At 38.6% G+C, this 12,913-nt stretch overlaps 1 protein-coding gene across 2 annotated transcripts; it reads left to right on the top strand.

Moving 5' to 3' along the window:
* Positions 1 to 748: 748 nt before the first annotated feature.
* On the top strand, positions 749 to 12,555 carry zdhhc13 (zDHHC palmitoyltransferase 13). 2 transcript variants are annotated; one of them, XM_029428737.1, is made up of 17 exons: positions 749 to 841; positions 2,449 to 2,654; positions 4,274 to 4,396; positions 5,035 to 5,112; positions 5,828 to 5,972; positions 6,063 to 6,127; positions 6,628 to 6,790; positions 7,457 to 7,582; positions 7,722 to 7,855; positions 7,981 to 8,081; positions 8,697 to 8,821; positions 8,908 to 8,970; positions 9,062 to 9,155; positions 9,660 to 9,743; positions 9,833 to 9,990; positions 10,608 to 10,705; positions 11,627 to 12,555. In XM_029428737.1, exons 1-17 carry the CDS (start codon positions 818 to 820, stop codon positions 11,763 to 11,765), a joined length of 1,926 nt encoding a protein of 641 aa, XP_029284597.1. In that variant the 5' UTR covers positions 749 to 817; the 3' UTR covers positions 11,766 to 12,555. The 2 variants fall into 2 exon arrangements, with proteins under 2 accessions (XP_029284597.1, XP_029284598.1); XM_029428738.1 differs by lacking the exon at positions 749 to 841 and adding an exon at positions 851 to 918.
* Positions 12,556 to 12,913: the final 358 nt, after the last annotated feature.

A 12,913-nucleotide genomic window follows, 5' to 3' on the forward strand; every position in this document is an offset into this window, starting at 1 on the left:
TACTATTGAATAATGCAGACAGCAGCAGGAAAGGCCTGTAGGCACGAGTAAAACAATAGCCCAATAAAAATGTCTGTTGCATTTCCAGGAAGAAGGAGAAAGAGTGAAGAAAAATGCATCACGGTAATGGAAATGACAAGACTAAAGGTTTCCTGTTTAACGTCCTTGCCTTCAAAATAAAAACTGGTTTACCGATCAGCACTCAAGGGGCCCTGAAAGCTCAGGATTTATTGTGTTTCAACTGAATTGTGGTAATTTAATTGCACATCTGTGTGGGATTATGCAACACTAAAGCACAATGTCAACTGATATGATAACGACCTTAAGGTGTGTTTATTCTTTCAGTTTTGTTGCATCTTCCTAAATTAATATCTGTTTAATCAAATGACCACACTACAAAGGAGAGGCCAGGACGTACACCAGAATATTGCATATTGCAGAGGTTTTATGTGGTGTGTGTGTGTGTGTGTGTGTGTGTGTGTGTGTGTGTGTGTGTGTGTGTGTGTGTGTGTGTGTGTGTGTGTGTGTGCGCGTGTGCGTGTGTGTTTTGTAGTGGATGGTATGTAGGGACAGTAACTACCTTTCCAATTACATTTATTTAGCAGCATGACATCGACCACTGCATTATTGAGGCATCTCTATGACTTTTAAATAATATATGCATTTTCATTCCTGCAGTTTCACCATCAGTTTTGTATTTTTTTACAATACAAAAAAAAAAAATTCACTTTTATTTTGAAAAACAAAGAGCGGAAGTCGTACGTTGAATCTGATCCGTCCAGCGGCAGGAACTTTCTCTTCGTTCCTTCATAACAAGATGGACTGGAATGAGGACGATAATGTGAGTCGATTTACATTTCATTAGCTGCTTCTGTTACCTGTATTGTTGCAGTTGTCACCTGATGGAAACAGGCTGACGTAGGTTGTCTTAAAAACGTTACTAGTATCAGGTTGTTAGCATTTACTAGCTAGCTTGCTGTTTAATTTGAGCTTGTCGGTAAATTGCTGTAACGCGGAAAAACCTGTCCTCACTGATACTAAAGCAACTGTCAGACTGTTAGCTTCAGTGGGCGTAGTTAGCCTGCTGCTAGTTACCTGACGTTTAACAGTAGCTAGCTAGCTAATCGCTCCTCAACCCCAACGGTCAGGTGTATCTTAGTTTCTTCGTGTAAAGGCATTGACGTTCACGTTAGGGAAAGTATGTTTGATTTGTCTGCATGACATGATGATGCATTGACAGCCAAGCCGTGTTTTTAACCGTTTCTTTGCGTCAGTAACCTTTCTTATCTTCTCCTATTATTACGGAACTGTAATCCTCTTTCACAGCTCAACTCCAGGCTGTGTTTTGATTGTCTTTAGCTGTATATGTTCATCCAAATCCACATGTGTGTGTATACTCTTTACAGCCAGACAGCGGTTAGCTTCTGCCATATGTTAAGATGCAGCCATCTGTCCGGATCATGGCCGAAGCCTGTCAGAATACGACCATCAACATCCAGGCTGACAAAGATAGCATCCAGCAGATCCCTCCCAGAGGATGGAGATCAGCTGTCAGGAGTAGTTTACCCCAGAATTAACCCATTAACTCACATCCATGTAAAAGTAAAAGCTCCGCTGGAATGTGTTGGACCACTAAAGACGGCAGTATACACAAACTAGTCCCATATAAGTCTCCTCAAACCATCATGCTTTTCTTTACATCTCTAAGAAATGTGAAATGTTTATTAGTCAGCTCGTTAGGAGTTGTCCAAATGGATACAATTGTCTATCTGTCATCTTATTTTAGGACTGACACTAACGATTGTTTGCATTGTCGATTTGTTTTGCCTTTTATTCATCGAATTTTTGTTTAGTCTATAGAAAGTAAAACATGTTCATCACATTATTCCAAAACCCATGGAGATGCCATCAGAATTGAATAACTATTGAATGGACAGTGACATAAAACAGAATATATGGCTTTTTATTTTTAAGCATGTTATGCTAATCCATAATCAAAATAGTGTTAAGATGTAGTTATTTTTCTTTAAAATTGTTGACCAACAGTTTGTATCTTACCAAATCAAGGTACTTGCCATAAAGCACCCCTGCTCAGTAATGTGTAACATTGCCTCAGGTCTAATACTGTTAGAGATGGAAACAAAAGTGACTGCTACTGTACCACGGGATAAACAGTCTAGACGGTTAGCCTAACCCAACAGCTCATGCACAAAAATCCAAATGTTTTGCAGCTTTAGTTTTAAATGTTCAGTGTTTACATTATTAACACTTATAGTACACAGTTTCACCTTACAAATAGAAAATGCAACTTCAACCTGAGAGCAGTTACGTAACCACAGATAGTCTGGTTGTGTAGCTGGCCTAAATCAGTAAAGCTATTGTTATCCACCAATTTAAGGTTTCCACTTTGGACCAAATCTGTGTGTTTCCCTTGTGTTTGTGTTGCAGGGTCACGGCAACATGCATGACAGCTGTAACCACGGACATCAAGGTCATTCTCACAGTCACGGGCCGAGAGCGGCGCACCCCTTCATGACACCTTTTAACGGACAGTTCGTCAAAAGCGCTGATCAGGCGATGGACATCAGTCAACAGCCGAAGAAACGGTCTCACATGGATGACAGCGGCAGTTGGGACATAGTGAAGGCAACACAGTGAGTGGTGGGACATTAGCTCTCTGTCAACATTTTTAATTTGTAGTTTGAATTAATGCAATGCCACAATTGTCAAAGAAGGTAAATAAGGAGTACATTTTAAATAAGTTTGGCTAAACTGCCGTTCCGTTTCAACCTGTCTGGTTGCACGTCTTTCTTCACCCATCCGACTTCTCTTTATCAATGTGTTCCCAGATCTATTACTGATGGAAATTATTGCCCAAACCACAAAAATAACACCAAATATGTAATAAATTAGAATTTCCCTGTTTAATATATTTGCTAACAATACTGTAAAGGCATTTTTCTGATATCCAATTGTATCATTATATATTGATCAACCAGACCAATGTCTTGACAGTTGTTGCTTTAAACACACACTTCCTCTTTTTCTTAGTTTGTAGATGCCCCTGTAAAACCTGTCAGATAATGTTTTGTGTCAATAAATCAGGATACACATTTAATTTGAATAATAATACCCTGATCAGAACTAACCCATCATTTAAAAGCTTCCCTTGAATGGTTTACGACTGCAACATGACAAACAGGCAGGAAAAGATGTCACTTACCTTGATTATTTGTGTGGGTGTTTTGTGCTGCAACTCTTTCAATCACTGAATTAAAACATATCATAATGTAGAATTAGGAAAACTCATAACCTCAGATTTAAACTCCAGATTCTCAAATGATCATTTCTGTTTTCATTGGTTAAGAAAAAAACAGAAACATATTTTCTGTTCATATCCAGAAATAAATAATATCCCTCTTCAATTTGTGGATATGTTTTGTACTAAAAATGTTTTTAAACATTTTTGAACTGAGGCAGGTACAGTGTTCTCACAATTGAACAGTAAGACAATTCAGATTATTTCTTTAGGAAGATAAAATATTTAAATACAAGAAGTAACTGCACACCGTGTTTCTGTCTGGCACTTACAAAGTGTTTGAACAATGTATTTGCACAGGAGTGTATTTGCACAGGAGTTGTGCAACAAAGCTTAAAGAAAGCACAAAGGCTTTCGGAGCTCTGTGTTTAATTAGCACTCAGAGTGGGATCATTCTTTATTTTTTGTCCAGCTTGAAAGCAATTTAGAATTCAAACAGTTCAAGTCAAGGCTGTCAATGTGCTTCAGTTAAGATGAGCACACAGCGTATTTGCAGCAAACTGAAGTGCTAGCTTCTTTTGCTAATCTTAATCTTAATTTTGCTTGATCAGTGAGTTGAGGTGCAGCAGATCGAAGGTCACTCTTCTTTTAAGTGAGAAAATAATCTGCAAAGCCGCCCTACCTGTGTGTTCACCTCACCATGTGTCAGTATAGTGGAAACCGTTCTGCAGATTTCTTTTACACAACCTATGATTAAAGACATGTAAATATTTACTTTAACTCACAGTTGACACTTATATATATATTATATTTATACATATATATATATATATATATATATATATATATATATATATATATAATATAAACATATATATATATATATATAATATATATATATATATATATGTTTTTATTTTATTTTTTAAAGCACTGTGCAACTTAAAGCATTAGTCAGATAGTTGTTATTATTGGTGTCTTTATAAAACGTTTCTCTCTGTGTGATCCTCTCAGGTTTGGTATCCTTGAGCGCTGTAAGGAGCTGGTGGAAGCAGGATACGACGTCAGTCAGCCGGATAAAGAGAACGTCTCTCTGCTGCACTGGGCGGCCATCAACAATCGTGCGGAGCTGGTCCAGTAAGACATGCAAATAGCATCTCTGTCCCATTCCAAGGGACTGAGCAATGCGTTAAAGTAAACGTGTAAACATTTCACTGCCGGTTACTCACCGTATTTCTCCAAACACAGAGGCTGTCTGCTCTGAGTGAAATTAGAGGAAACATTGTGCTGTTAAGAGTATGCTCGTGTAAATGGGATGCCACTTGTTGAGAGGTACAGGGCCATTTAATAAAATAAATATTACAATTAATTATTTTGTATGCATTGGCTGTTTTCAAGTCAAATTCACTGTAAGTTAATGTCAATTAAAATTAGAATTACTTCAGTCAAACAGTAAGGCAAATGTAAATAGTTTGCTGTCAGTTAAACTTCATGTTGAAAACAAACCGCTTCAGTACAGTCAGTCCTTCCTCAGTGTCATAAGAGCTCATTCCTGTAAGCTACTGAGATGTCCAACCAGTTGTGACCTGGTTGACTCGCCTTTTACTGTGTGTTGTGTTGGTCACAGAATTTGCAGACATGTCCTTCGGTTGTAGAGTAAAACATAATTTTATTTGCTTCGACATCAGCGGTCCAGTCTCCCTGGAGCTGAACTGAAATACAACAAACCTCCAACATGAAATGTTCTGATCTGCTCTCTTTGTCTTCCCTGACAGGTATTATATTTCTAAAGGGTCGACAGTTGACCAGCTTGGAGGTGACCTGAGCTCTTCTCCTCTTCACTGGGCCATAAGGTGACTGAATGACCATAAAGGGATTTATTGCTGGGTTTGGCTTTTCTATTCCACATTTTATTCAAACCTGGTTAAATTCTTTACATATTATTTATCTGTCAAAAGAAATGTTCAAAATAAAAATTCTCAAATCTAAAAAAAGATCAGCTTTTCTCTAAAAAGAAAAGGATCAGAAATGACCCGTAGCATTTTGTTATGCTTGGTTAAAATGTAAATTATAGACAGATAAATATTCATTTAATTGTAAACACTCCACATGTATGTTGACCCATGTGTGAGCAGTGAAGAAACACAGATCCTCGCTTTGCTTTAATCCTCATATTCAAAAAGCGCTTCTCTTACACATTCCCAGTTTTCATAATCTTTTTTTATTAGATTTTAGTTTAGAACTGGTTCTGATACTTAAATGTATTGATTGCCTCTGTAGGTACATGCACTGCTGGGCTGCTTTGCCTTGGTTTGCATATGCACTTTATTTTCACTTATGAGTCAGACACCGAAGGTCACATGTTGACAGGACGGGGGGAGATTATGTTCTTCAGTAGTATGTAGTTAAACGGAATCCATAACTGCACCAATCGAAATGAAACATAAGATAAAGGATGCATTTTCTTTCTGATTGGCCGAAGTGCTTTCTGCATGTTGACTTGTTTTGAAACTTAGTTAGTTCAGTGCCTCCTCTATAACGCTGTCTGTGGGTTCTGTCAATGACCAGGCAGGGCCACCTCCCCATGGTGATCCAGCTGATGAGATACGGAGCAGATCCCGCCATCGCAGATGGAGAAGGTTACCGTGCTCTCCACCTTTCCATCCTCTTCCAGCACATGGCTATAGCAGCTTATCTTATGGCTAAGGGACAGGTCAGACTCCACACACTCTGTAACACCTATATTTGCTTTTAACGGTCTTAGTTTATTTTCCTGTTTGGTAATTCTCTCATTTGCCTCCAGGAAGTCGATGGGCCTGACTGCAACGGACAGACACCACTGATGTTAGCAGCCCAGAAGATTATTGGGTATGCATCTTAATCCTTTACAGATATATTTAAAGCCCCATTAGTTTCAAGTCAATATCTGAATAGCTAAATATTATTGAATAGTGACTCTTTGAATGGAGGTAATATCTGTTATGGCTTTTTACATTTGCAGTAGGTCTGAATCTGAAAGTATCCTGCACATGTTGTCTGCCCACATGTTTTACATGAAATAACAATGTATTAAGAAACAGTGATGTATACTCAGAGAACACAGTTGTTTGCATTTCTAAATTTAGGAAAAGCTTATTCAAATGAGAAGAAAAGAATGCACATAATGTGTGAACAAAGCTTCCTGCATCACAGCTTTCTTTAATATGTTTGTGCATTTTATAAAAACAAACTGCAAAAATATAAGAAAAAGTTCTTCAGATGTAAAAACACAACTTCTGAACCGCCCAGTCTGTTAGTCTGCAGTTAGATAAGACAAGACAAAACACAAATATTTTAATATATTTATTTATATGTTCTTCTGTCCCTAGGCCTGAACCCACAAATTTCCTAATCAAAAATAACGCTTCTGTGAGTGCTGTGGACAAAGTGAACAGGAACACTCCGCTGCACTGCGCCGTGCTGGCAGGAAACGTAGATTCAGCCCACATCCTGCTGGAGGCCGGGGCCAGCGTGGACGCAGAAAACATCAACGTAAGTCTTGTAATATCGGTTTCAGTCTGCTGTCACACTGTGAGTGACACATGCCACCAGTCAGAAAGTTATGTCTCAGTGCTGAATGAACAAAGGGAATCTGGACGGTTAGCAAGCTTGTGACCATCTGGCATCAACAGGGAATCCATTTTGCTCTTTGTTGCGACTGCAAAATGTTGAAGACATATAAGGACTCTTAGTTTTCTACTTTTATTTGGAATACTTACTAGAATCAGTATCGCAAAAGCATTTGTTTTATTTTACAGTTTTGACCGTTTAGAAAGAAAGGCCCAAGATTTGTATAGATAGATAAACTTAAATGAATTTGTCTTATCGTTATGCCACTTGGATGTTTGAGCTGCAGATTGATCATCTGCTGAAGTTCCTGAAATCTGATATTTAACACGTATCAGCACTGGTGTAGAGCTGTGGTTCAGAATACAACTTAAATGAGTGTGATATGGAAACGTGAAACCTCTAAACATAAAATAAAATATATATGCACATAAAATAGTCTTTGCCGTGAAGAAGAAAACCTCTTGTGTCCAGCAGTGAAGTTACTGGCAGTTGTCTTAAAAGCAGCACAATTCTAAACACTTCTTACATTTTGAATTGAATCAATAGAGATGCATGTCTTTTATCGTGTATTTAATGCTTCTTCTTCAGGGTCACACGCCCATCGACTTGGCCCACCAGGTGAACAGCCCGCTGCTCATCCACATGCTCAACCACGTCAAACAGGAGAGGGTTCGCTCCAACTCGCGCTGCCTGCGCATCGTCAACAGATACAGGGTATGCACATACTACAGACCACACGCATAACATCTCAAATTACAAACGTAAAACATCTGGTTACACATGAAGCTAAAACCTTCAGTTATCTCTAGAAAAGGATCTAAACCTGTAACACCGTCCTGTTTGTATTTTCCAGGTCTTTCTGCAGTTCTTGCTCTGCACTGCCATGTTTGGAAGTGTGGGCGCCATAGTTAATATGAACTCCGAGTCCTGGTTGCTCAAAGGCATCCTGATGGTCTGTGTGATGGGTGTGGTTAATCTGGCCTCAAGGTGAGGACACACTTCCACTGAGCTGTTCTCTCTCCTGAGTTTCATGTAAAAGAACAAAACACATTTTGCTTCATGTACTCCATCTGCATGTTGTCATCTAATAAGAAATGTTTGTGTCTAAACAGGAACTTCCCAAGTCCTGCCTTTCAGACTCTCCTCCCAGCTACAGCTCTCATGGCTTCAGTTTTCTGGATGATCGTCACCTGGTGCCTCTGGTTCTTGCCTGATATCCTTTCTTCAAAGCAAACAACTAACCTTGAAACAGTTATAAGACCGCTATGATGTGATGTTCCCTGCTAACGTGGGTACGTTTTGTCGTACCTCTAGAGTCTAGGCTCAGACAGAACTGTGCAGGAGCTACTGTGGATTTAATGTGAGAAAAAGATCAGTGATCTTTCATTGGGTCAGTCCCTCAGAACCAGGGAGTAAGAACTTGTCTCTGTAGCAGCCTGACATCGGAGAGGCTTAGAGATTAATTTCTACATTCCCGAGAGGAGAAAATGGACCAGAATGCAATGCGGCTACTGGGCAGATTGCATTTTAAGTACAAAATATTTCCTTTGACTGTTTGGCTAGCTTACGATATATTTGTATACCATGTTTAATATATATATTTTTTAATATCCATTTTAGAGGCATTCTGGGAGATGTAGGAGTGAAAAACTTTTATCATCATAATTAGACACGGGAAATATACAAGGAGATTCAGTGAAGTGAAGTGTTCAATAGTATTCAGCTGAGACACTGAGCAGCTGATGTTCCCTCAGTTTAATGTAATATTTGATATTAACTCTTTTAACCAAAGCTGATGAATAGAGAGTTTCTTAACCTTTGACCCCACATGGGCCCAGCGCCACAGTCCAGGTCTTGTTCACTCTGAACGCCACTGCTCTGCTCTACTACTACCTCCGCACCTGCAGGACCGACCCGGGCGTCGTCAAGGCAACCGAAGAAGAGAAGAAAATGGTGGGAGGGCCATTGAAAGTTAAAATTATATTATATTACATGTAGATGTTTTCGGACAAATGAGTTTTGTTTGTTTGTCTTGTCAGAATGTGTTGGTGTTGGCTGAAGCCGGCTGTCTAGACCCCAGAATATTCTGCACTTCCTGCATGGTGAGGATCTGAACACAAACCTTCCCTTTACACAACACTGCTCCATCAACACAGGCGGAGACAACCTCTCTGTTCTTCATTGTTTTCACAGATTAAGAAACCAATGAGAACAAACCACTGCTTCAACTGTGACGCCTGTGTGGCCAAGCAGGACCACCACTCCATCTGGACCAACGGCTGCATCGGTACGACGGAAATACAAAAACATTTGTTTCTAGTTTAAGAACACAGGTTTTTAAAAGACTATATTTAGTATGATAAGGAAAAATGATAAAACATTCATATATTTATATTTTCATACTTTTTGAGATACAACCTTTTCTTATTGTATGTTTGGTCTTTGGGAACAAGGGACGACTGTTTTTTACTAAAATATAATTAAATGTATAGAAAGTTGCCCAAAGACTAAATATAATATCATAATAAAACTCACAGCCACTTTTCTTTATAAATCAACGTTAATTATTCAATTAATGTTATATAATATATTAATTATTATTTTGAGAGATTAATAGTGAGTATAAATTAAACATTACAACAAATTGATGCTACATCAACATCTGAAAATATGTTTAAACATATATAGCAACATAAACAAAAGAGTACAATAACTCGTTACCGTGTCATCGCCCTCGTCTTTTCACTAAATTGATGACGATCTCTCATCGAACACATTTGTTGTCTTCCAGGTGCGAGGAACCATCACTACTTCATCCTCTTTCTGCTCTCCCTCGTGCTGATGGGAGCCTGGATGTTCTACGGTTGCCTCACATGTGAGTGACTTGACATTCAGTGTAGTAACAGTATGTGACAGTTTTACATTCACACTGGATACTCACTGTGCTGTGCATATTGTTTTCAGACTGGTCGACTCACTGTGTGCTGCATTATGAGGAGCAGGGTCTGTGGGGCGTGGTCTCTGCCCTGGTCACCTGCTCCCCCTGGCTGCTCGGCGTCTTCCTGCTGGCCTTCTATCACACCTGCTGGTCCGGCCTGATCCTGCTGCTGCAGCTCTACCAGGTGACTCACAACTTTCTGCAGCTCTCAAAGATCCTATGATCAGTGCAAAAATCACAAAATCTCCAAGGCGCTCTAATTTTAATCAATTAAAATGCCTTTAGTCACTGACGAAGGCTTGATACCTCAAATGTGTCAGAATTAGGTTTTAGGTCCAACAAAACTATGCCATTAAAATAAAGGAATTTCAATTGCCTTGAAATTCTTGTGATTTCTGTCCTTCTCCAAAGAGCACCTGAAACTAAACTAGTTCTGAGTCCAGGAAGCGCTCCTACCCAAACATCTTTTGAATCCTTTAAACAAAGTTCTCTGTCTTAAAAAACAGACTTAAAATGAAGAGAGACCTCAAATAAATCTCTATAAATAACAATAGCAATGATTATCAAGTAATGTTACAGATGGGTCTATAATCGCAGTATTAGACAGTGTTTCTTATTCCTGTCTTCCATAACATTATTAAATCATGGAAATATACTCAGAGTTGGATCGGAAGTTGCAAAACCTGATGAGCCAGAGCATTAAATCTTATTCTGTTTACAGTCCACTGACCTGTGTTTATACACGATGAGCGTCGGCTCAGAAAATGCCGTGGTTGATGTCTGTCCTTTGTGTCCGAGCAGATTGCCTTCCTGGGACTGACCACAGCAGAGCGCACGAGCCTGATGCTCCACCAGAGGAAACAGCGACAGTCCGTCTCCCTCAGACAGAATCCGTACAAGTGAGTTGACTTGAGTGATGGCATGAGTTAGTTTTGAATATTTGCAAAAGTAGTTTCTTAATCTATTTGATAAGCTTCTTTGCGCTTCACAATCTGTTAAACTTTGGCTGTTGCTGCTCTATAATGTGCTTTATTTCAGTTGGTGAACAATTTTAAATGTATTTTTGACATGTGAGCATTAATGTCTTTAGGGGAGCTTTATGTTTTTCAGTCACGGTGCCGTAATGAATGTCTCTTTGTATATTAGATCTGATTTATTATTAATAGCGTCTCTATGGAAATACAATGAGGACTTGAATCAAACTGAACATGAGTTTGTACAAGCTTAGAAAGTGTTTGCTGAGAATTGAACTGATGGAGCTCTGCTTGGGACGTTCACTTTAAAATAAAGTCTCTCGGGCATTAATGTATAAATCTGGTTTGATGAGGTTTTATTTACATTTTTCTGTAACTATGGTCGTAAATCAATTATTTTATGTGAAAAAAGTTTAGCAATTGGTTAAATATAAATGGCAATCTTCCAATTTAATACTGTTTGTTAAAGTGTTTGTGAGGATTGGACAAAATAGAAAGCTCGTGTACACGATGCTGGACCTGGTTGATTTAGCAAATTCCTGAGAAAAAGAAATTGTACACATTTTGAATTTCAGGTAGTGCATATTCACTGGTAAAGTCCTGGTTTTACTTCCATTTTTCTCTTGAAACTCTTTCAATATAATCAGTTAATTTCAAAATACTTTATTTGTCCCTATATAATAATAGTATATAATATAATATAATAGTAGAAATACAAAAGGATAAATGGCAGCGGTAAATCCTTATCAATATCCAACACCTCAAAGGCATATTATGTCAAAACATGGAAGTACATTTATCAATTGACTCTGACTGATCGTCCTCTCCTGAATTGTGTCTCTTCAGTTTGGGCGTGGTGTGGAACCTGGTGTCCTTCTTCCAGCTGCGTTGTTGTGGCCTCTTCAAACCGGCCATTATTGACTGGACGCAGCAGTTTCCATCCGGGCGCGACCAGCACATGTTCGGACACACCGACATGGTCTGACCTCCCCGCCATCCCTAGCTCAGGGTCAAGGGTCAGACTTTCACAGTGGTTCTGGACCAAAAGCACAAAGTGTATTTATTTTTAACAGGTGAAGAGAGACCACGATACTAGAAGTTGTAAAAAACACAAAGCATTGTGTAGATATCCTTTGATTCAGTTGCTCTGTGTACAGACTGCTGCTGCCTTATACTTGACCAATGTAAGTGACGTGAAAATCACAAATGTGTTCATTTGGGTGAGGTTGATAAACCTTTGTAGGCCTGAATTGTAACTGAAGTTTTGAGATGTTTTTTTATAAACACATCAAGCCTATTTTTTATCATCCGTTCTGGGGGAAAAGGATCTTTGTACGTGTAAACAGTTGGTTTTATGACTTTTGTAAGAGTTGCATGTGTTTAATAACGAATGACCACTATTCAATAAAGCAATGTTGTGCCTGTCTTTTTAACTGGCTCTGTGTGAACTCACGGGCCATACATGCGGGGGTGACAATATAATAGAAACACTGTAAATCAGTCAATATCACTGTGGAGAGGCTCATACATGTCCAGCTTGTTGTGTAGATTCAACTCTGTAGTTTGTACTCTTGTTAAGCAAGCATGATATTTTTGCCACGTTATGTGTCACTATCAACAGGCCTGACAATCACATGCTTCACTTGCATATATTTTTTATATTAAAAATGAGACAAATGACTGTGTAATATGAAATGAGTGTTAAGGCAGCCATTGAAGTGTCTGCAGGTTTAATCGCAAAGGCACAATAATAAAAAAAGCAATAGTGTAATGTACAGAGCGCTTTTACTCTGAATGTTTTTCTCTTCTAATTTATTAGTGCCAGATAACGGCTCTAATTTTTTTGTTTGACAAAAACATTTAATCCCATCCCGCTCTGCACATAATTGTTTGGGAAAATGAACACATTCTGCTTGTTAATCACTTGTTGCCTTGATCATTATAATGACTTATTGCACTGAATTATTTATGAATGCAAATACAATTCTATTAATAATTAACTTTAACAAGATGAGGCACTGCTAATTGTCTTCTCACGGCGGAGGAAATCAGTGTAATCATCAAAACTATAATTAGTTATTCTATAAAATCAGTGATTTATTCTAATAATGAGTAGTTCCGCCCTTTTCTGCG

The sequence above is a fragment of the Cottoperca gobio genome, chromosome 3 (genome assembly GCF_900634415.1).
Source record: "Cottoperca gobio chromosome 3, fCotGob3.1, whole genome shotgun sequence".
Taxonomy (NCBI): domain Eukaryota; kingdom Metazoa; phylum Chordata; class Actinopteri; order Perciformes; family Bovichtidae; genus Cottoperca; species Cottoperca gobio.

Bases quoted from the DNA above. Each gene is read 5' to 3' on its own strand.
- zdhhc13 (XM_029428737.1), top strand. From the start codon at position 818: ATGGACTGGAATGAGGACGATAAT. The intron at 842-2,448 runs GTGAGTCGATTT...TTTGTGTTGCAG, and splicing joins ACTGGAATGAGGACGATAAT to GGTCACGGCAACATGCATGA. The intron at 6,791-7,456 runs GTAAGTCTTGTA...CTTCTTCTTCAG, and splicing joins TGGACGCAGAAAACATCAAC to GGTCACACGCCCATCGACTT.